Source organism: Oryctolagus cuniculus, chromosome 1 (genome assembly GCF_964237555.1).
Source record: "Oryctolagus cuniculus chromosome 1, mOryCun1.1, whole genome shotgun sequence".
Lineage (NCBI taxonomy): Eukaryota > Metazoa > Chordata > Mammalia > Lagomorpha > Leporidae > Oryctolagus > Oryctolagus cuniculus.
The window spans coordinates 113,386,616-113,410,900 of NC_091432.1; the positions used below are offsets into that span (position 1 = coordinate 113,386,616).

General features: G+C 53.0%; 1 protein-coding gene across 4 annotated transcripts in view; it reads left to right on the forward strand.

Annotated features, from left to right (window-relative positions):
• The window catches only part of GRIK4 (glutamate ionotropic receptor kainate type subunit 4), a 435,012-nt gene that overhangs the window by 383,057 nt on the left and 27,670 nt on the right, over nucleotides 1-24,285 (forward strand). For all 4 annotated transcript variants that reach the window (XM_051819416.2, XM_051819403.2, XM_051819421.2 and 1 more), the window contains 3 exons: nucleotides 6,921-7,034; nucleotides 18,677-18,786; nucleotides 22,322-22,495. In XM_051819416.2, the coding sequence (XP_051675376.1) occupies nucleotides 6,921-7,034; nucleotides 18,677-18,786; nucleotides 22,322-22,495 (398 nt within the window). The remainder of the gene's footprint in view (nucleotides 1-6,920; nucleotides 7,035-18,676; nucleotides 18,787-22,321; nucleotides 22,496-24,285) is intronic.

The following is a 24,285-nucleotide window of genomic DNA, read 5'->3' on the forward strand; positions in this document are numbered from 1 at the left end:
AGATAAGGACTGGACAGGCCCCCATGGCCAACTGTACCTGGGGGGTCAGTGCTGACCATGGCTGGAACGACGTGGGCTAGAGGCCAGGTGGCCCAGTGTGCAGAGGCACGCACGCAAGGAAGTGGGGGTGAGTGCGAGGCTGGTACGGCTTGCCTCTCTTCCTAGAGCCAGCTGCATCTGTCGCCAGTCCAGGACACAGCCTTCCAAACCTAACCGCCCGCGTTGGAATCCCAGCTCTGCCACTTGGCTGTTAAAGCTTAGGCAAGTTGCTTCATCGTTTTGTGCCTCAGTGTCTTAGTCTATAAAATAGAGCTACGAAGGCAACCTGCGCAAGGGGAGGGGTTGTGGCGGCTGAGTGACAGGATCCAGGTAAAGCTTGGCTCAGTGCCTGACACACAGGAGGGCTCTGGCGCTAGCTGCACCGTCACTAATCCGAGCCTGTAGGTTGGCTGTGGATTAAAATGCTCTTGGGCCTTTGGAGCGCTCTTCAGATGTCTGACTGCCCCCCTGCCCCAGCCTCGTCTTCCAGCACACTCCCCGGGCTTCTTTTATTTTTATTTATTTATTTTTTATTTGACAGAGTTACAGACAGTGAGAGCGAGAGACAGAGAGAAAGATCTTCCTTCTGTTGGTTCACCGCCCCCCCCCCCCCAAATGGCTGCTATGGTTGTCGGCGCACTGTGCTGATCCGAAGCCAGGAGCCAGGTGCTTCTTCCTGGTCTCCCATGTGGGTGCAGGGCCCAAGTGCTTGGGCCATCCTCCACTGCCTTCCCAGGCCACAGCAGAGAGCTGGACTGGAAGAGGAGCTGCCGGGACTAGAACCCAGCACCCATATGGGATGCCGGCGCCGCAGGTGGAGGATTAACCAAGTGAGCCACGGCGTCAGCCCCTCCCTGGGCTTCTTCCAGCTCCTGAGACTCACCAAGCTTCCTCCTGCTCCAGGGCCTTGACACATGCTGTCCCTCCCACTAAGAATGCTCCCGCAGGTCCTCTAACAGATAACTCCTGCTCAGGTGACGGCCTCATCTCAGGAAAGCCCCTGCAGACCTCCTACCCTCCCAAAGCCCTGCCTTTGGGGCTGGCCGTGACTCTCTCTTACAGCACTTCGCACAAGGGGCATTAAAAGTGAAACGTTTTGACAGCTTGGAGACTGTGCTTCGTGCACTGGACTGCAAGCTCTTGTTCATTGTTGAGTCCCATCCCATAGCATGAGTGGAAGGCCAGAAAGCAGTGAGGTCACACTGAGCCTTGAACAGGAGTCAGTAGTCAGGGAGGGGCCAGAGACTTCGCTTCTAAGGGCGGACTTAGTGACACAGTACTCACTGGGTGACCGAGTGAGCTCACCTGTCACCCTTGGCCAGAGCCTGTTACCTGTCACCTGTCTCAGAAAAGCCTTGCCTGCCGGCCTCGGTGCACCTCCCTCTCCGGTGTTAATGGATAATGCCGGATCCCATTTTCACAGCCTCCGGCCTGGCCTTGCTTGGAATTCTGTAAGCCTTCTCTATATACAGGAGCTCTCCGGAGACAATTACCTGGGCATGAAGGTTCCCAGGAATGCTCAGTAGAGTCTTATTCTGAGTGGCGTTTTCTCATTTCAACTATAGCCTCCCAAAGCTTTCCGGAGTTAAGTGACACAATTACGGAGTTAAATAAATGACAGCAGGAAGTGGGAGGCACGAGGGGCCCAAGCAGCAGGTGAAACTAAGCATGGGGGGCCCTGGCTTGCAATGGAGGCCCTGCAGGGCAGCTGCGCCCCACCCCCGCCAGGGGTGGGGAGCTGGGGGCTGTGGCAGCAGAGAAGGCTGGGTGGCAAAGCTGGGCAAGAAGAGTGGGGAAGCTGATGAGAGACAGCACGGAGGACCCGAGGGAGGACTCAGAGGCACCGGGAGCCCTTCTTAGCCCACTCTCCCGGGGGAGAATGACTTAACGGGAAAGACACTGCAACGAGTTTGTTCCTTGTGTTTTCCAAAGCATGGGGTGACCTGTGGCCTGGCGGGGGAGGGGGTGGGGTCCTCACCTGAGTCTACAGACAGTCACACTATGGACATGCATGGTGGCAGCACAGCTGTGTGTGTGTGTCAGGTCACCTGGGCAAGCCCACCGGGAGCCAAGTGCCCAGGGGCCTCTGGGAGCAGTGAGCGCTGCAGATAAAACAAGCTAGCCCATCTCTGCCATGGCCAAAACACAACTGGGGCCAAGATCTGTCTCCAGGGGCCCTTGGTGAGATTATCCTCAAGGTCAGGTTCATCATCATACCAGCACCACTGCCGTTGCAACAGCAGATGCTTGTGAACCAAACCCTGTGCCCGGAATTTTTTGTCTCATTTTCGGCAATTCTAGGGGTAGGTGCAAGTACTACTCCACTTTGTAGATGAGCAAACTGAGAAAGCCTTCTTTTTTAAAAAAAATAATGATGTATTTATTCACTTGAAAGGGTTACAGAGAGAGAGAGAGAGAGAGAGAGCTGTCCACTCCCCAGATGGCCACAATGGCCAGGGCTGGGCTAGACCGAAGCCAGGAACCTCAACCAGGTCTCCCACATGGGTGGCAGGGGACCAAGCACTTGGCCATCTTCTGTTGCTTTTGCCAGGCCATCAGCAAGGAGCTGGATGGGGAGTGGAGCAGCCAGGATAGGAATGGGTGCCCATATGGGATGCTGGTGTTACAGGCAGTGGCTTTACCTGCTACGCCACAGTGCCGCCCCCTTGAGAGGGCTTTAAATGACTCGCCTAAGTTCAAACAGCAAGGAAGTAGGTGACGGAGCCCAGCCAGGCCTGGCTCACACTGGAGGCTGCATCTCAGCCACCGCCTTAAGTAGCTTTCATTGCTGTGGCCACACTCTACAGTTTACATGGCTGAGAAAGCTCTTACACACCCATCATCTCTCACATAACATTCACAGACGTGCACTGGCCCATTTTCCAGCTGAGAAAATTGAGTCCCGGAGAAGGTGAATGTGTGGTCCATGGCAAGCGAGAGGCAGAGGCGGTCTCTTTATCAGGCTGTGTTGTGTGTGAGGGAGGACAGCCAGGTAGAGGAGGCACTGCCGTGCAGGAGGGAGAGAATTCTGTCCAAAAGGGGGCAGCAGCTGTCTGAAAGATCAACTAGGGAGACCGTCAAAGGCTTGGTCTGCTTCAGAGCCTGCCTGGGACCCGGTGCTGCCCTCAGATCCCTCCCTCGGGCTCTCTGGTGAAGCCGCTGTCAGACCAGAGCCCTGTTGAGACAAAGCTGCCTCCCTCCCAGCCAGGCCCCAAGTCCCAGGAGAAGAGCGGTGGCCGCGCCAAGCCTTCTGGCTTTGATAGCGGTGGTGGCGGCTGCATGACCCCTCTTAAACTCCACGAGGCGACGGAGAGTGTGTTTTGGAAGTCACCTCCAGGCTGGCTCCCCGCCTGTCCTCCTTGTAGATTCCACAAACATCCAGGAGATAAAAGAGGGGATCTCTCAGAGGCAGAGCACAAAGCTCTTCAAAGAGCACTGCCTATCAGAAGCGGGGTGAGGAGAGAGGCATGTCTCAGGGAGGGATGCATTTATACACCCCGTGTGCCTGTGCACCCCCACGCCTCGGCACACCTGGGCACAGGTGCACCCAGGGGGTCCCTGCCGCCCTGCCGTTCCCGTCCTTCTCTTCCTCCAACAGACCCTGCCTGGGGCTCTGGGGGTCCTAATCTTTCCTGGTTTTCCAGCTCCCCAGGTTCAAGGTCAGACCTACTCTCCTCAAGTGGGGGTTGCACCGTCCCGACTTTTCTGGATTTCCACCCCTAAAGTAAAATGTCCCCGCCTTGGGTCCCTGTCAGCTCGTCTCTTTGCTGACAGAGTAAGCTGGCGTCTCCTACCAGCTTCTTCTCTTCCACCCCTCCGACGCATTTGAACCTGCTGACTGCCCAGCAAAGCGGGGCCATTAAACAGCACTAGACCTCTTACAGCCTGGCAAAGCCAAGCCTGGGATTTGACAGCCGGGAAGGAGCTTAGAGAGCATCACGGGGAGCCCCTTCCTTTCAGAGTTGAGCAGAGCATTCCAGAGAGACCGGGACCTGGCCTAAGGTCATGGTGAGCCTGCGGCCCAGCTGTAGCAGGAACTGGTTTTTGATGTCTTGTCCACTGCTCTTTCCCCTGGGGAGCAAGTGGCCAGACCAGCGGCCAGAGGAGCAGGAGGCCTTGGATGAGCCGCAATCACAGCCACACCCGTCTCGGCCTCCGGCGCCCGCAAGGTCAGGCATTTCGGCAGTGCCAGCCCCCTTCCTTGTTGGTGTGGTTTCATGGCACATTATCTCCTCATCTGAAAGCTGCCTTGGAGCGTAATGTCTTTTTAACTAAGGTAAAAGAAAATGAAGGCGCATCTTTTGGAATAATCTGATTGTGCCGAGACCCCAGGGTGCAATGGAGCTCAGGCAGATAATCACTCTTCTATACGGAGTCAATTAAACATTAAAAACACCACCGCAAAGCCGCTTGTCACTGCCCTCTCCCGTCTCCTTCTCTGCCTCCTCTGCCCCCAGCTTACTCTTGATTGGGGACAAAGACAAACAAGGCAGGGGGTGCTGAGTGGGCAGGTTCCCTGCAGACCCGGCTCAGGAAAGTGCCTGTCTGTGAGCAGACAGGCACGCCACGTCCCTGCGTGTGGCCACGCTAGCTGTATTCAGGAAACAGCGTCGGCGGCACTGAACACAGGCTGCTGTCCACACCTAGCTTTCTCTCTGTAGGGACGTATGGAATTGTTTGGCATAAAGTCATTGTCAGCCAACTTCTGTAGACTTGTGAAATTATTTTCCACGTTTTAATCCAAAGGTTACCCTTTCTGGAGGACAGCGGGCATGTGGAAAGGAAACATGAAGACAGGGACATAGAGTTTGGTTCACTGATTTGGATTTTAAAAAAGCAGAGAAAGTACTAGATGCCGTGTGTACCTCGTGCCCATTGTATCAGCTTTAGTTTTCCTAATCTTTACTTCACTTCCTGGATTCCAACTCATTTAGCTCTTGCTCCCTTGCTGCAAGTCTCGGGCCCCAGTCAGGATAGAGGCACAGTAGCCGCAGGACATTTGTAGTTGATGTCTGTTACTTTGCGTTCACACTCGCAAGCCGAGGCTAAGTCAGTGTCCGCGATGCTGGGGAGCTGAGATTCTGGAAGTGAGAGTCCCCAAAGGAAGGCGCCGCCAATCCGTCATCAGACCCCACTCTGTAAGCCAAGGCTTGATTCGCTTGACAGCAGTAATCAGCACCCTGCTGGGAAAACACAGAATGAGCCTTTCGCATTGTCCACTTGTTCCGCATTTCTTGCATCTGCACAGGTTCGTGTACGTATGCCTCGCTTCGTCAAGCCCTTGAGTTTGTTAACCTGTGCTGGGTCATGTGACCACTTTAGCAGCTGGGATGCTCATTGGGGTTGGGGTGTGGAAGAAACTTAGCTTGGCCGGTAGATTTGCCTTCCCGTGCACAAATCATAGTTGTCTTTTGTGTGAGACGATGGCCAGGGTATCTGTCTCCCTGGGAAGAGTCACGTGTATGTGTGTGCGTGTATGTGTGTGTATCTGTGTGCATGTGTGTGGCTGACCTGTCTGTACAAGGTAGGACACCTCACTGTTCCTCATTTCTTTCTTTATCTTTTCCATCAACAGATCTACTAGCATTAGAAGGAGCCAAGGGAGCTGGAATGTAATTTGCTGGAGCCAGTCTGGGTTACAAGCGTGGTTCTTAAATCATAGCACTGTGTTCGAATCACGTGGGCACCTTGCTCTGTACACGGATTCCTGCTGCCTACTGGCAGAGTCTGATCCAGGAGTCTGGGGTGAGCCCCGAGCCTTCCCGTGTCAGCTGTGCTGGCAGGCGATTCGAAGGCAGGCGGCCCAGACTGCGTCTTGTGAAGTGCTGTTAGAGAATTGCTGAGAAGGGCCTGGCACGCTCTCTGTGTCTTGGTTTGTGGATAAGGCCGAGGAAGCGTAGAGAAGTGAAGTGACCAGCCTAGGTGGGGTAGTGTAGTAGTCACTGCAGAGCGTGGACTAGAACTGAGCGCCAGCTCTGGGCTTCCCCACTGCCCCAGGGACACCAGAGCAGACCAGCAGGAATGGGCTCGCCTTCAACAGGATGGATCCAAATTAGACCGAAAGAAGAACTTCCTGACTGTGCAGGGTACTGAGGGATTCTATGCGTCCCCCTTCCAGAGGGCTTCATTGAGGCAGGACGTTCACTATAGAAGTGGGTGCTTGAGATGCAATCTGGGAGCAAAGAGACAGGAGGGAAACTCTTCAGAACAAATGCTGGTGATCTTGCTTTACAAGGGCTAGACTTGTCTCTCGGTCTTGCTCGTGGCACCTGAATTTTGCCCTGGACAGCAACGTAAGCGACCAGAGATCTGGGAGGCCCGACTCCAGCAAGGAGGAGCTCTGTGCTGTTGGGCTCTGTGCTCCCTGTCTTGTCTTCCATTTCCTCAATGTGAAACAAACGGGGTTGCACTGGACTGCTCCTAATGCCTGTGCTGCCAGCATTCTTACCCACAGCCTCACTGGGTGCAATCTCTCACACAGCAGAGGCACTCCGTGAAATTTTATTGACTGAAGAAATTAATACGTTAAATAAAAACTACTCAAATTGGAGAATCTAGGAGCCTCCTTACCTACCAGTTTCCCCCTCCCAGAGTCTCACCTTGAGACAGCTGGAGACTGATCGATCCCCTGGATTCAGAATTATTTATGTATTTAGAGCAGTCTAATCAAAAACAGACATGGGGGATAGCTTTGATACCTGTGTCTTCTGTCATTTCATGATTGCTCACATCTCGGATGTGCCGTTATCAGAGGAGTCACTCCCTGAGCTGTGAAGCCAGCCCAGACCCACATCTCTTTGGCACTGGCAGCCTCTGGTCACGGGTCCCGGTGCCCATCTCACGTGGCCACCCCACTGACCAGCTCTCTCTGTTTCTTCCAGAAAGCAGATCTGGCTGTGGCCGGCCTCACCATCACAGCTGAGCGGGAGAAAGTGATTGATTTCTCGAAGCCATTCATGACTCTGGGAATTAGCATTCTTTACCGGGTTCATATGGTAAGAGACTTATTTTATAAGCATTTATGTCATTAAAGTTATTTGCATGCAAACACTGAGTTACATAGTAATAATGAATGATTCACAGAAATATTTAGATTTCAGGACTTAAATGCAAATGTGCTGGGCTATTTTTTCCCAGATCAGCTGCAGGAACTTGCAAACAGGAGGGGTGGGGGGAAAATCGCACTTGTGGGTTTTCCAGTAAAAATTGCTTGTGCCTCACTGAGTAGCGACGGCGGAGAATGATGGTTTGGGGCTTGGTGCGCAGTGCATCGGTGATCGGCCCCATCGTCACTCTGCTTCCTCTGGGGGGCGCTGTCACCCCAGCTTTCTCAAGGACCGCACCGGCTCCCAGGTGCAGCTGTGTTCACTCCCAGCAGTGCGTCTGATGAGACATCGTAGACTTCCTTCGCCCTGGATTGTTCTGGTAAAGGCAGTGTGGATAATCTGGCCTGCCTCCTTTTCTTTTGGCGTTTCCTAAAAAACCAGAGTTCTCTGGCAAGGTTGGCTACAGTGAGCGTCCAGTGAATCTGCGGGAGCACACAACAGGCAGCCGAGGGTAGACATGACCTCTAAGCGTATTGGCTGGAGTAGGGTACGGGGCAGAGGAGCCCTGTCTGGGTCTCATCCACCAAGTGGATAGTCGTCACCCCTCCACCCCATAGCTGCTGTCTACACCTGCTTTACCTTACTGGACCGCCAGAGCTTTCCTTTCCTCTGTTCATCCAACCTGGCTGCAAGCGCACATCTCTCACATGCATTTCCCCACTGCTCTGGGACACAAGTCACTGTCGGTGTCCATCACTCAGCTGCCAGTGGGTACTCCAGTCTCTAACCTGGCACCATGAGATGGCCCAACAGGGGAGGGACCAAGAGGTCACCCCATGGGCCTGCTGAAGAGGTGACGCCTTCCCAGGCTGCACGTCCCAGATCCAGAAGAAGGAGAAGTGCTGCCTCCGCAGCCGCAGCCTGGCTCCTGTCATTGGCAGCTGTCAGTGGCTCTGGTTTCTCCAGGCAGCCTGCTCAGCTGCTCAGTTCGGCCTTGTCCTTTGCCAGGCCTGGGTGCCCATCATGGACGGATGGATGTTGCCCAGCTTGGGACAGATGGCTAAATGACGTGGAAGAAGAGGCATCATCATCCAAACCTCGAAGTCCCCAGCCTGAGACAGACAGAAATGTGAGGGTGCGGTGGCTGTCGGTGCAATCGCTGATGTGTCTGCGTTTGCTAGAATTAGGGGCACCTGAACTCGCCAAGCCAGCCTCCTCTTGCTCATTCTTTTTCAACTGAATTTTTAATTTTTTCAATTGACACTTCAAAAGTGTCCGTAGTTCCTATTCATTGAGCACCTCCTGTGTGCTAGAGACTCCAGCAGGGCCCTGTGATGTGGGATGTTGTTACGGGTTGCATGGTGTCCTCCCCAAAAAAGAGATGTTGGAGTCCTAATCCTCAGGACCTGTGAAGGCGACCTTGTCTGGACAGAGAGTCTTTGCCGGCCTATTTTTTGTTAAAAGGATTTATTTATTTGACAGAGTGACAGAGAAAGGCAGAGAGAGACAGGCATAGAAAGAGAGCTTCTATCTGCTGGTTCACTCCCCCAAAAGGTCACAATGGTCAGGGCTGGTCCAGGATGAAGCCAGGAGCCTTCCAGGTGGGCAGCAGGGACCCAATGTCTTGGACCAGATTCCGCTGCCTTAACAGGCACCGTAGCAAAATATTCAGGACTCGAACTGGCACTCTACTCTGGGATGCCAGTGTTGGAGGCTATGGCTTAACCCACTGGGCCACAACGCCAGCCCCATCAGCAATGATTTAAAGAAGAGGTCATATTGGCTAGAGCGGATCCTAATCCAATAATGCGTATCCTTATAGAGGGGAATTTGGACGCAGACCCATGGGGGCGGATGCCGTTGGAATTGGGAAGCAGGGCTTAGAGTGATGAACTTAAAGGAAGTCCAACAATTGCCAGCAACCACAGCGGCTAAAAGAAACAAGGAAGGAGGCCCCCTAGAGCTGCAGAGATGGCCCGGTTCCTGCCGACAGCTTGATTTTGGTCTTCCCTCTTCCAGAACCGTGAGCTGACATGTGCAAGTTCTTTTAAGCCACCCAATTGCTGGCCTTTGTGATGGCAGTCCCGGGAAACTAACACAGTACTGCTGTTCCTATTTTGACAAAAGGAAATGGAGGGGTTTTTTTTTATATTTATTTATATGAAAAGCAGAACAACAGAAAGAGGGTGTGTGTGGAGGGGGAGAGATAGACAAAGAGAGATTGTCCATCTTCTGGTTCACTCCCTAAATGGCCGCAACAGCCAGGGCCAGGCCAAAGCCAGAAGCCAAGAGCTTCATTTGGGTCTCTCAAGTGAGTGGCAGGGGCCCAAGCACTTGGTCCGCCCTCCACTGCTTTTCCAAGCACATTAGCAGGGAAGCTTGAAGAGAGAAGCAGAACTTGAACCCGTATTCCCAAATGAGATGCCAGCGACGCACGTGGCACCTTAACCCACTGTGCCGCAACACTGGCCCCAAAGTGCAATCAGTTTAAAAACTGGACAGGGGCTACTTGCTAACAAGTGAAAGAGCAGGGCCTCACCCAAGAGTAGTGTGATTCGGGTCTGTGCTCTCTGTGGTCCCAGCTACCACCCTGGTACACGGAATTTTTGAATCCTTGTCCCGTAAGGCACTTGTGCAGCCCCTTTTTTGTTTGGTTCTCTGGAGTGCAGTTTGAGGAAAGAGGCCAGGCGCTGTAATTGCCAACATGCAGAGACGGAGACCAGAGTCGGGCAGAGCTGGGCCTGGAGTGTAAGTCTTCCTACCCAAGGACAGGGTTCTCGTCGTTGCGACATCAGTCAGGACTCCCGAGGTGGTTCCAGCCAGCACCATTTCTTGTTTCCACCCACACACACTGAACCCTGAGGAGGCATCCGAAAGAAATGAAGAGAGACAGCCTGTCTCCAGATTCCTCTCTCTGGCCTGTGATAGCCATGAAGCCAACTCTGCCCTTGATTTTTTGATTAACACAGATAGAACGAGAGCCCTGCTGGTGACCCATGGCCCATGGGGGAGGCACCTGACCCCAAGTCACCTGCAAACACCTGCAACTAGGCTACCTCATCACAGAGAACCAGAACTAAACCCCACGTCACTGACCCATGGGGATCCTGCATTGGATTGTTGACTGACTTTGTCCTATCACCCGCAGGTCTGTGACCTTGTTAGTTCCTGGGATGTTAAGGTTTACGTGTCAGCTCGGCTGGCCTGGGTTGCTAGATGTTTCGTCAGCCACAAGTCCAGGTGCCACTGCAGAGGTGTTTTGCAGGTGTGATTTACATCCAGCAGGGGTAGGGAACCTTTTTGTCTGCCAAGGGCTATTCAGACATTTATAACATCATCCATGGACCATACAAAATTATCAACTTCAAAATTAGGCTGCTATTGATATATTGGATTTCGAGTCCCTCCTGAGGTTGCCTTGGCAGGGCCAGAGCAAATGATTCCGTGGGCCTTCTACTGCCTGCAGGCTGGACATTCCCTCCCCCCCTACCCCCCGACACATCCTTGAGGAAAGGAGGTGATGCTGTGGGTAGCAAATCAGTTGACGGCTCTAAGAATAAACTGAGTTTTTTTTCTGAAGGAGGAGTTCTGCTGTAAGACTATCATAAACTCCTGCCTGAGTTTGCAGCCTTCCAGCCTGTTCAACTTATGGGCTCCCACTGTCATGTGAGCCCATTCCAACCAATTAATCAATCGGCCAGTCAATAAATCTCCTCTTGGCTCTGTTTTCCTAGGGGACCCTGACCAGTACAGTTCCCCGGTCTGCTGAGGATTCCTCTCCTCTCCCGGCCTCCACACGGAGGCACCACTATGCCACCTGGCTGCTCGGATCTGATTTATAACAGGGGGTCAAGCGGAATAAAAAATGAGTGCTGGCACGAGCAGCTTGCACTGAGCAGAACTGACAGTGTGTGTGCTTATTCAACAAATATTTATCGAGTGGATTGCGAGTGTGAGGCACGATGCTGCAAAAGTCGCGGAAAGTCAGGTCGGGAGGGAACACCCTGAACTGACTAAGCCAGAGGAGCCTGGGTGAGAACAAGGCCAAAGCGCACTGAGCTGTATCTGAAACAAAGGAGGCCGTAGCGGGGACTGCGAAGGGTACAGGTCATCGTGGAGCCCTAAATCAAAAGCACCTAAATCTAAAACTACGTAGAGAAGCTGTCGCTAATGCAGTAGTGAGGATGGAATTGAATTAAAATTCAATACCAGATGTTTATTATTTTGTCGATTTTCTGTACTTGCTGGTTACCCGTGAGCAGAAACATGGCTAATCTAATCTCTCTGAAAATCGCGAAGGCTCCAGACTCTCTGCGCTCTGTGTATGTGAGGTCACCTTGCTGATGAGTGCTGGTTACCTAAAGGTGAGCATCTAGTGGCACTCAAACCTGTGTGTGCAAGTGCAAATCATGCGCCAAGTGGAGATGCCTGGCGAAGAACCACTGCCAAAGCTTCTACATAACAGGCAGCAGCAAGGGTGGCTCTGAGATCAGAAGACAACCAGAAACGTAATTTGTGAGTTTTCAGCAATCTGTGATTATCCAGGCTTTTTCATGAACGTGGGACATCTAGAGTTAATGATGGGATGTTTGCCTTCTTCCCAACATCAGAGCAATCGCTATTTCTGCTCAGGCATTCCTAGGACCAAAATAAGAAGGATGCTTGGCTGTTTTTCCTCCTTACTCCCCGCAACTCAAGGGGTGAGCTAAGGACTCTGGCTTGGGCATTTTTTCTTACTGTTGATCTGCTGCATTTTTCAAAAGTCTTTATCTGTCTCTCCCTAAGTAGACCCCAAAGAGAGCTGCAGTAAGGGGAAGGCACTTTCTTGTCAGACCATAGATTTTTTAATGATATGATTTTTGGTGTGGAAAATGTTGATTGCAGATATGCAGTGTATAGGGAAGGGACGGGAAGAAGGAGAGAATGAAGGAGGGAGGGAGGGAGGGAAGGGACCAACACTTCAGTGACCTGGTGGGCAGTGAGCAGCAGCCCTCCCTTTGTGGCTTCTGGGTGGGCAGCCCTGAGCCCCAGGAACCTGGGTTTCTGTTATGTGGTTCTGCAAGGCCACGTAATAGGATAAGTGACCTCAACTTGCATTTTTCCTTTCTGGCCTTGAGAACAAAAGGAGATGGGAGGCAGATGTCTCAGGCAGCCCAAACACATCTGCTCAGGCCTGGCCACAGCTGCTACCTGAACTCACTGCTGTCTCCCATCAGGTGTTCACACATCCACCCACCACACTGCATCCACCAGAAAGCTGTCAGAAGCCCTGGAATATGAATATGAATATGTCTGTGGCCTGGTCTTTAGAATCTGGGGTGCTCTGGTGCTCCAAGGACAGGAGACAAGGGACAGGAGATCTGGAGCTCAAGGTTCCCCTGATTTCCTTGGCAAATTAGCTCAGTGCTTCTTATAGAGAAGCTCAGTATTTGGTGTAATGTACAACACGGTAACACCAAAGGCACTGAGGCCAAGTTTGCTGATAATGCAGATGCATACTGTGAGTCCTCCAGGGTCTGGGTAAATAAAGGGAGAAGAACGGGGAAAACAAAAGCTCTTATATTTGACATACACAGTGTATTAAATAGCTCTCTGTCTTTTTTGCTTCTGCAGCAATTTGCCTAATGATGTTTTGCTCAGACAGACTAATACTGACATAAGTTTGTATTACTCAAGTACACCCTAACTGTTATAGCAAGACATCATTAGAGTGTGCCAGAAAGCAACCTGGGATTCAGCATGTGGCACATAAAACCCCCAAGTGGCTTAATCTCATCTAAACAACTCAATGTTGGCAATTTTAGAGAGGTGGGGCAGATGTCCAAGATATTTGTTGACCAACGTCTCTTCATTGATGAAAGCATTCCACCTGCAGGCTCTGGTTTAAATGCAGCAATGCTGCAAGGCAGGTGGTAGGATTCCCATTTTGCATGGCAAGATTCTAAAGCTCCATGAGCCTATTCATTGCAACAGAAAGAGGGGAGGCCACTCAGTGGTGCAGGCTGTGTTGAAGCTGGGTTTTCTGTCTCCAAGTCCCACACACTTCCAGTGATCCGTCTTTATGATATAGTGGGTGTATTTTCTCAGCTTCAAGGCCATATGTTAGATGACCTTTCAAGATCATTTCCAGTCTTTGGGTACCACTCCTGTCTGTGCTCCCATAGAGGATCCCCAGCCAGCCAGAGCTCCTGGAGCTCCCTGGAAAATGTGAGCTCACTGCTTTCCCTTCTCCTGTCCAGCTCCACCTTTCACAGATGAGTGGGAAAGTTTCCTATTCGGTTCTTTCTCTCTGTTCAACTCTCAACTAGAGTCTCCTCTATCAGGAAAAGTAGGCCCAAAAAAATCAGACAGTGATTAAAAAGAGAGAAATAAATGCCAACATTATATTAATGCATGGCATTTACTGGATGTATTACCCATTTTTCAAGAAGGTCTGTTTTATTTCAAAAAAACTGTCTAAGAAAATGCAGAACGATGCTAAGTAAACCAGTGAATCATTTCAAATACTGCTTAATACTCTTGTTATAAGAAAGTGGAAAATGAATAGAGTTTTATTCCTTAAAGCTAAGTAGCATGATAGGCCATCTAATAGAAATATGGATCCCTGAATGTATAATCATTTTAATATTAGTTATTTATCAAGTGCTTCTCTCCTAAGAAGCTCATGGTGTCTTCTCAACACTGTTTTCATGATTCTCATATTCCCCCTTCATATGGATTGTGTGATTCCATTTTACGGGAGAAGAAAATGGCACCCCTAGGAAGTTGAGTGGCTTGCCTAGGGCCACTCAATAAGTCAAGGTCAATTCCAAGTTTTAGAACTTAGTCCACTCACACCAGGCTTCCAACCATGTGAGTTACATAGACAACAAACTCACCTGGGTGTTTTATGTGGAGAGAAATTAATTGCTTGACTCCTTGTTTCTTCTTGGAGTCGGCAGTGGAGTGCACGCTAAACCAAAATACCATCAAAACAACCCATTGCCGACACACGGAGGGAGGCTAGCCATGGATTTCTGAGGAACCACCTCCTGTTGCCCCTCCCAGAAGCAATTATGGAGAGAAGGTGTTCTTTTGTCGCGCCAGCCAGAGAGAGAATTTTGTTGACCGTCGGTCACTGCTGGGTGTTGACTACAGAACAAGAAGCCTCTCTACAGATGGTTGCTTAGTTCTAATGATGGTCAGAAGCACGGGCCAACGTGGCAAGCCTTTTGTCATTGACCTTGTGAGGGAGGGCCTGGAACACAGCGAGGGAGACCCTTGATCGCATTGGCATGCATTTAGGGAAATGGTGAAGAGGGCACACGGCCTTTCACAGCTCCAGAAGAACCTGCCACACATCTGGTCCACTCTGTCAGTGCCTTCTCTGGGAAGGCTGAAGTGAAGCCAAGTTCTAAAGGTTGGGGTCACTGGTTTCCAAGAGCCACCCTTCCAGAAGGAGGCCCAGTGTTACCCTGATTGCTTCCTGAGAGTCCTGGGGGAAGCCGCGTCATTCACACCTTACCACCCGCCCAGGGGGACTCCAGGAGTTGCACAAAGTGGCTGTGGGCAGATGGTGTTCTCTCCGCAAGCACCTGTAGCACATGTCACCACAGGAAAGAAAACAGTATTGCTTGTCCTTTGCGGAAGGCGTCAGCATAAATGGAAGCCATCTCCTCCGCTACATACCATCTACCCCGTCCCTCTCAGGGTAGCCTGAGCAGGACCTCAGGGCTAGCATTCGACAGAACGGAAACAAATCCGAGCACAGCGCTCGCGATGTGTTAGCTCACCCAGTTCTCAGAGCAACCCTGCAGGGTAGCGTGTACTGCTGCCCCAGTGTTCCGAAAGAGGAAATGACGGCCTGCGGGTCAAGTGATTTGCCCAGGGTCACAGCCTTGTAAGTGACAGCGCTGGGCTTCAGTCCTGGGCAGTGGGGCTGCAGCGTCTGTGCTGAACCCACCACCTGCCCTGCGTTATCTGGCTCTGGTGTCCCCATGCATTTGGCTCCAGACACGGGGAAAGCAATTGCATTCTTACTGTAATGTCATTTCCTTTAGGACCCATAGAGTAAAGTGTCTGCCAACTTAGAGCTGTTTTTTAAGTGCAAGAGGAAGGTTTGACACGTAAGAGGAGTTTAGTGCCACTTTATGGCGCCATGGGCAGCCCCACTGCTACTATTTAGAGGACCTCAGTACACCGAGATTATAGTCAGTTGGTGACAAACCCTTTGGGTCCCCCCACCATCCGAGAGGGCCAAGGCTGCTGGCTCTGATGGGGTCCGTGTGAAGAACCCCACTCGAAAGTCAAGGGAACCGGTTCTGATTTTGCCTCCATGTACTCTGCCATTCCATCAGCTGGACGTGACCTGTTCTAAACATTCGGGGCACAGGCTATCTATGAGAGCCACTTACCTGCCTCCAAAGTGGTTGCATTTACCAGGAACTGGCCCAACTTGCAGTCAGCAGAAGCATGTGTAAATCAATGCAAATGCCTGTAAACACAACGGAGTCACAATAAATGATGATGGCTTTAGATAAATAATGGCTAAGAGTGCTTTGTGGTGCTGAGACAGAGTAGGTTGAGATGCTGCTGGCAGTGGGGAGAAGGCGTGGGATTAATTAGAGAGTTTATGGGAGCAAGTTGCGGAGATTGGAAGGAGAGGAAGATGTGGTGCAGCTGCCATCTGCATGGGGGAGGACATGGCATGCTATGGCACAGCTTGACGAATGAGCACCAGAGAGATCGAAGCCATCACCAATGATTTGAGAGAGGCACTTAACCTCCCCGGGTCTCCATTCTTCCATCTGTCAGTATGGAAAGTTGGGTATTGAAATCAAGAGAACACTTTGAGTTCTGAAGAAAAGTATCACCATCATGCATCCTTTGGGTTCAGGAAAATCTATTATTTGGAAGAAATGCCTATGACATATGACACTTGATTTGCTCCAGGCACCAGTAACTCAGATGTCCTCTGGGAAGGAAGCAAACGAAAGCATTGGCATAGAAAAAAAATGGTAAGCATTGGCTCTTGCAAGGAACATACTTCTCCTTGGCATATCTGAACAGTATGGGCTGAGCCCAAGCCAAGGCTGTGTGAGCCCAGACCCAAATCTCAAATGTCTGCCCATTCCTTGCTCTTCTGGTTGGCGTCAGTCAATCACAAGTGGAATCAGATGTTGCCTTGCCAACGTGGCTGATAGGTTTCTGGCGGAGCTGTGTTTATGTCTTGGTCCTTGTTTGTGTGATGTGCTGTGTTTTGTAACTTGCATCTCCGGGAATTTTTCCCACGGCTTTTCATTGTTCCTTATCACCCATAACCAAATATGGCAGCTTTAAATAGTGCTGTCATTTTCCTCTATGTCATTCATTGTGATATAATCAGGTATAGATTTCTGACTTCGAGCATCTAATGGGGTTTCAGATTCAGAAAGCAACAATAAAAGATGTTTCCACTCCCGGGTGTCTCTCAGTTGGGAAACCCTGGGGGAAGCAGCCGTGAGTGACAGGGCAGGTGGAATTTGTGTGTGTGCGCTCGGAGGAAGTGTGAGGTCAGGAAGGACCCCACGTCTGGAGCAAGCAGGTGACTTCTGTTGCTGCAGCGGCTGTGTGGGTGGAACTGAGGCTTTGTCCCTTCTGATGATGTCCAGCACAGGCCCGGCTGCTGTTCCCCACTCTTCTTAGTAGAGGGTTGACATACTGATGGGACCAGGCACGCTCAGATGGCCTCTTCCCCCAATCTTCTCCTATTTCTTCCCTTAGTTACTGGGCTGTGTCCTTCCAATTGTCTCATTTTCCTCTTACATCATCTGAAAATTCTGTGCAGACCATATGTGGATGTGTCAGGAGGCAGAGAACTGGCAAATGGTATGAGAGCCTGGTCCAAGCTGTACTGTGAAAGAAAATCAAGTTCAGACAGACCACCGAGAGGTCGCTGTCACACTGCCACTGGCCATGAGGCCCGGAGCGGCCGCCCCGCTGGCAGGGGGTGGGCTGTTGATGCCATTTCTATGCACCCTCTTTGTCCCAAAGAGTAGAGTAAAACGCTGCCCTAGATGGCTCAGGAACTGCCCACAGGATCCCCAGAAGGAATGGAAGGCCATCCAGAGAGAAGCTGAAAAGCAGCTGTGATCGGGCATGCAAATCCGCCAGGACCCTGCAGAACTGTGCCCCTCCCACACATCTCCCACGTGGCCTTGGGAACAGCTACTGCTACTGTTTCTTGGCTCCTTCTAGTCTCCTACAGATGGGCAGTAGCTCGGCCAGCTGGTTGAGTTTAGCTGTGTATTGACACGGGTGTGGCCCTTTGTGTGTTTCTGGGAACCCCTATGCAGAGGCAGTGCCCCTGTGTATGGATAGATTATGTCATGACCGGTATGGCCTTGAGCTTGAGCCCCCGGCTTCACTTGGACTTCCAGTCCTATCTGTGGGCTTCTTGGATGCCTGGGATCATAACCAGAGCATTTTCCAGAGCGGTTCTCAGGAGTATCCAGTCTGGTGGCTTTGTGCTAAATGAAAGAAGCAAGCACAGGGCAAGAGAGGAGCGCCAGGGAGCTGGAGAGAGAATGCCTTGTCGACGCTGGACAGCTGTCACTCAGCTCTGTCGTTCTCAGCTGCCTCGTGTTTAATGAAAACAGCAGAATCTAGACTGCTAGATGAAATCGTGTACTCATTGTTGGCAATTAACACCCAGAGGGTAAGCAGAGCAAGTGTATGGGCTGTCTGTATTCCATGGGCCTCAGTGGGTCCTCTCTGATCTAGTCCTGCTTCAACCAAGGCCCAAGAGGGCTGGGACTTGCCTGAGAGCACGCAGCTAAACGCGGAGCAGATGCCCTAACTCCATCCTTCTCCATCCGTGTTGTTTTCTTGTGAAAATGGCAGGGAGATTGGAGTCCAGGTTTCTATTCCTGGCTTGGGACAAAGGCACATTTTCCCAGGGCGTAGTAGTGCAAGTCCTGGGGAGTCACAAAACATGCATTTGGATCCTTGCTCTTCCACTTACAATCTGTTCAGGGCTACTCCAAAAGGTTCTTAGAGGGCCGGCACTGGGGCGTAGTGGGCTAAGCCTCTGCCTGCAGCACTGGCATCCAAAATGGGCGCCAGTTCATGTCCCGCTGCTCTTCTTCCAATTCAGCTCTCTTCTTCTTGCCTGGGAAAGCAGTGGAGGACGGCCCAAGTGGCTTGGGCCCCTGCACCACGTGGGAGATCCAGGAGAAACTCCTGGCTCCTGACTTCAGATTGGCTCAGCTCCAGCCATGGAGGCCATTTGGAGAGTAAACCCTCGGATGGGAGACCTCTCTCTCTGTCTCTCCTTATCTCTATCTGTAACTCTACCTCTCAAATAAATAAAATCATAAAAAAAAAAAAACTTGGAAAACTGGAATTAAAAATAAGTTAATTGGGGTGCAAAAACTTGAAATCTGCATAGGATGAAGTCTTCAAAAAAGTATATGTAAAGTGTATATTATGAAAAGCTGTGTGTGGATTCGGTACATTTTTGTACCGCAAAAATGCCATTGGAAGCCAAATTCACAGTCGCCCTGCCTTGCCCTGACCCATGGCCATGCTGACTGAATGTGAGCGTTGACTCTGGCTTTCACCTCCATTTCCAGGGCCGCAGGCCGGGCTATTTCTCCTTCCTGGACCCATTTTCCCCAGGCGTCTGGCTCTTCATGCTCCTAGCCTATCTGGCTGTCAGCTGTGTCCTCTTCCTTGTGGCTCGGTAAGTTCTCCCCTTCCCGTCCTCACACCGCCACCGTGTGTCCGCCTCTGGGAACTGCACTGGGGAGGGGGGATGGTTGAGATCTTGGGGCCAAATTAGAGGGAAAGGAGGGGTACTCGGGACACTGCCACCCAGCTATCTGTCCAGTCATCTGTGCACACGAGCCTTGCTGTGCACAATCTGGTGGGGTGAGCTTGTCTGGACTTGCTACTGCACCCCTGCCACTTGCCCCCAGCAGCCCCTAGCCCGCTGGTCTCAGGCCCCTGCTTGAGGTGGGGGGCTTGCTTGGGACGGAGAGAAGGAGAGGAGAGTGACAGGCAGATCTCTGTGGTTGAGCGCCGTGCACTGGGCAGCCCTGGCATCCATGCTTAGCGCAATCTGCCACAAAGTGCAGAGTGATGAGAAACAGAGCCTGCGAATCCGGGAGCGGGGCGACTGGAGGCTGCAGTGCTGCCGGCCAGGGAGAAGGCCTCCCTTGTGCACAGCTGGAACCTGCCTCAGAAAACGCAGCTGCTCTGTGGAATGGGAGTGCAAAGGGGGCAGTCGCAAGAGGGCAGGATGGAGAGAGGTGGGTACAGGTAGTGTTAGGACAAATGATTCACCTTGCAGGGGGGTTGGAGGGAACAAGCCCTCTCCTGTCCCCCAAGAAACAAGGGATAGCCCCTGCCCCATGGAAGAACCCTTAGGTTCTTCCTTAGAGCATCCCTAGGCTGTAACCTCCCAAGAATGTGCTCAGAGCCTAAGGGCCTAAGGGACCATGGGAGCAGCCCGGATTTCCAGAGAGCCAGGGAGCTGTGCAGAAGTGGGACAGGCCTCGTGGCTCCTGGGCCACTCCCTGCCTGGCCTGCAGCTTTCTGAAAGGGACCACCCAAAGGGCTGTTCTGGGGGAAGAGAGAACCATGCAAGATGTGCTTGGAGACTGCCACGGCAGGCTTCTCGCTCGGCTCCTTTGCTTTGCACCCTGGGGGCAGGGCCCAAGAGCTATGCTGGGAACCCCTCTGTGACAACGGGGGTCTTCCCAAGGGGTTAAGGAGAGCCCTGTTCTCTCTGGCTAGGAGGTGCAACACAGTGGCCTCCGGAGTCCCAAGGAACCTGAGCAGTCAGCCCCCTAGGGGCAGTCCCCACCCAGCCAGAGCGGGGGTTGTGACATCCTGTCTGTGTCCCTCCTGGTAGGGATCAAGGCCAAGGTTCGGAAAGCCTTTGGGGCCCCCAGCCCAGCACAGAAAGTCCTTGCTTGCAACCTGGTTGTCTGGAGAGGCTGACGAGTGTGCTGCGTCCGGGCCACCCACCCCTCTCAGGCCTGCAGGCGTTGCCACTGTCAAGTAGCTGTTGTCAGCGACAGCTGGCGAGGCGAGGCGCGGGAGCTCACAGGCTGTCTGACACTTCCACTCTCCACTTCGCCGTGCTGGCTGCGGCTGCTCTTTGGAAGCTGTCTGCCTGAGCCTGGCGCCACTGCTCTGTAATTCACACTGGACCGATGGCGGATGGCAGAATTCTTGTGTGTGGCGGCCCAAGGCTCGCAGCAGGGTGTGGCTTCAGGGACACAATCGGAAGCCTGCTTCACCACCACAGCAAATCTGAGGGGTTATGGGCTCCTCTCTCCAGACCCCGCCCCCGACACACACACACACACACACACACACACACACACACGCACGCACATGCACGCATGCACAGGAGGGGTCTTCAGAAAGTTAGTGGAAGATGAATATTATGAAAAACTTACCCATGGATTTCAAAAATGTTGCATCAAAATAAACTTATCTTTTTAAAATCTTAATGTAGAGAGAGAGAGAGAAAGCTGCAGGCAGGAGCCCAAAACTCAATCCAGGTTTTCCTCAAGTACTTGATCTAGCACCTGCTGCCCCCCTAGAGTGGGCATTAGCAGGAAACTGGATCAGAAGCAGAGTAGCCAGGACTCAAACCAGGCACTCCGTATGGGACCCAGGCTTCCCAGCTGCCATCTTAACCACCAGGCCCAACACCTGCCCCTAACATTTAATTCCCTTTCCCATGACCTTTGTGAAGCCCCCTCATTTGGGCTAGCGAGCCCTCGGAGCATCTGTGCTGCGACAGTGGTTTGCAAACAGGGTACCAGGGGAGAGAGGGTGAAGGCCCAGGAGCTACAGGAGACTTTGGGGGCAGCCAGAGCTCTGAGGCTCCGAGGCCCCTACATGCAGACCCATTCCATTTCTATTGCCTCTGGGTGAGATTTAGAGGGGGAACTGGTTGCAAGTAACAGACCCTCAGGCAACCCTTCCTAAGCCGGCTGGCTACCAGAGTCACACAGGGAGCTTGTCAACATCTGGATTCCCGGGCCCCAGCATCTCCAGGGCAGGGCCTGGGAGTCTACCCTAGAAGCTCACTAGGTTCCTGCCCTGATGTGTACTTTTGGGAACCACCACGAAGGCAAACTATCCCTGCTGGCTGCAGGCTGGCTGGGAGAAGGAGCAGATCACACAGGATGTGGGCCAACGAGGGGCTGCTCCATGGTGTGTCCAGGAGAGTGAGGCATCGGTGGAAGCAGGCAGAGGGGCTGCAGGACACGCACCAGGTGCACCGTGGGCTGAGGGAAGAGACAGGAGCACCAAGTGGTGTCCCCGCCCTGGAGCACACGCTGCTAACCCGGCTCGGCGGGCGCTCGCCTGCCCATTCTCCTTCCTCTCTGCAGGGCAGGGAGGCTGCCCAGGCCACAGGCTGGGCACAGCAGAGGTACTGCCCAGGCAGGGGCTAGTGGTGAGGCCGAGAGGGACAGCAGGAGGGAGTGCTCCCCACCCGGCCTGCAGGCAGAGAGCTTAGAGCAGCCCTCGGCTCTGTGTCCATCACACTGAATGCAGAGAGCTTTCAAAAGCACCAAAGGCCAGGCCCCACCTGCACAAGCTAAACCAGAATCCAAACATTGACATGGTTTCATGCCATGCTTCCCCTGGGGTGTCTGAAACGCCAACGGGCCCTAGAGATTGTCGAGCGGACACTGGACAGACAGTCAGGACATCAGCTGACAACTTGCACATTCCCAGGCCTCGCCCAGGCTGGCTGATTGGGAAGTTCTGGGGGTAGGGGCAGCAATCTGCATTCTGACAAGCCTTCTTGTGGATTCTGGTGGGGACTGAAGTTTGAGGAATACTGCCCAGGGGGAGGGTTTGCAAACCATGGTTCCGTGGGACTCCGGGGCCCTTCCCTGTCCGTCCTAGGGGTCCGGGGGTGGAAGGTCAAGTGCCTTCTCCCGCTATCTACCCCTTGCCACTCCCATCATCCCGTCACAGAGCTGTGCATTGATCTCTTTTGTACTTTGGAGTTGCACACCAGGATTTATGGGTTGAGGGTCAACTTTAAGGGACAACATTTTGAGAGCCACCAATGCGCTCCAAATGCTTCTGTTTTTTAAAGCTGGGAAAATCCCCGTCCAGCACAGGGAAGTGGCTTGCCCAGGGCACCAGGCTAATTCCTGAGGCTCTCCTGGGCAAGGGAGGTCTCTCCAGCTCCCTTTCCGTCATGCCCCTCCTCCGTGACCTGCATTCCTTCTCTCCCACAGGCTGACGCCCTACGAGTGGTACAGCCCGCACCCGTGTGCCCAGGGCCGGTGCAACCTCCTGGTGAACCAGTACTCCCTGGGCAACAGCCTCTGGTTTCCGGTTGGGGGCTTCATGCAGCAAGGTTCTACCATCGCCCCTCGCGCCTTATCCACCCGCTGTGTGAGCGGCGTCTGGTGAGGTCCCAGGCGGAGGCGGGCCGGGCCTGAAGGGGCGGAGGGGCCAGACCCCGGGTAGGGGTGGGAGAAGCTGCTGCTGGGAGAGCCTGAAGCCTCTGGCCCTCCCAGCAGAGCCTGGCAGGGCCCAGTGCTGCCTCCTGCCAGCTCAGCCTGTGTTGAGCAGTGGAGCCCAACAGATCCCAATAGATCCCATCATTCCCCCTCCCCTTTCTCTGTCTCTGGGGTCTGAGTACAGAGGGAAACCAAGGCAGGAAGCAAGACCGGTGAGAAAGCCAAGCCCATGATCATTTCCTGGCCTGAACAGGACCTGAGGTTTGAGTGGCTGGGCCTTTAAAGACATATGCAGATGTATGCAAATCCGATCCTGCTGCAGGAAGTCCCTGGAGGCGGAGGCTGTCCCATCATGGCCTGTCTCACCTTTCTCAGGCTTTGTCCCTCAGCTTGCCCTGTCCGCCTCAGTGGGTGTGGGGAAATGCAGACCGTCAGAGGCTCAGAGTTGGGCCCAGGAGTCAATGTGTGGGGGAGTCCTGTAAGAACTGCTGTGTAGCTGTATGGGCTCTTTTAGACTGTGGTGCAGGGAAGTGGAAAGACTAAGAGGCTGGAGAGGAAGTTCGCAAGAGCAGGTTTCCCATGCACTCTTCAAAACCCGCTATGGTTAGGCCGCCGCAGCTTGCAGGACTTCCAGCCTTGGTCTCCCTGCTCCTTCTCAATCTGACTACACCAAAGGAGAAGGCAAAATGGTGCTTCCACCCTTGGGTACTGATGCCGGGGACACGTTCCTGGAGGAGCCGCCGGAGCAGGGGCTGTTAGGGAGGTGACAGCACAGCCGGGACAGTGACCCCTCCCGCTCTGGGGTTTTCACTTCCCAAAAAAGTGATAAATATAGTAGGACCAAAACCACTGGGACAAGGTGTTCACCTATTACCAGATAGTGCCAAGAAGTCACTGACTAGAATTGCGTAGGGAAACGGGCTCGGGGCACCCGGCGGAGGAGATGGTCTCATGGGGACTTTCCAAATCCCGGGACTCCAGGCAGGAGGCCAGGGAGATGGGCAGACGCCAGCTGAGGATGCTGGGTTCGTTCCTGCTGGACGGTTTCCCGCCAAAGAAGGCGCCTTCTCGCTGGCGCAGGCAGAGCCCCATGGCCGCTTCATCCACCTGCCCCAGAGAATCCCTTCCCCAGAGAACTTCAGAGATCTGAGTCTTGCAGGCCACACAGCCCTTAGTCCAAGGACTTAGTGGGCCCCCGTGGCTTAGCCACGCTGTCCCAGAGCACATGTTGGGAGGGCCCTCACCAGCCCCTGCCCAGGTCGATAGGGCTCCCTCTGCCTCTCAGGGTCCTGAGTTGTTAAGTCAAGGTCTCGCTCTGGGCATATTTTGGAGGAGGGGGCCCATTGTGGCCCGCCCGCATCGCCTCACCGAGAGCCAATGATAGAAAATGCCAACAGTACTGCAGTCTCACAGCTGCTAGTCCCCCTGTGACACCGGAGCAAGGCTCTGTCAGCCCCTCTGGAGACAACATGGGCAGCACTTGCTGTCTCTAAGCAGCGATTGGCTGACCTCTTCCTGTACAACCCAGAGCTAACTAGCCACATGGCCGCCCAGGGTGGAACAGACGCCAGTGTCTAGTGATGGGGCCGAGGGAACCTCCTCCACCAACTCAGGTCCTGCCCACAGCCGGGGTTCATGAACCTATGGTTGTGACCAAGGCAGCTAAGCAGCTGCAGAATGCTGGCTTTCTCTGAGGGCAAGGGCATGCAAAACAGCTTCCACCAGACCGGCAGGGC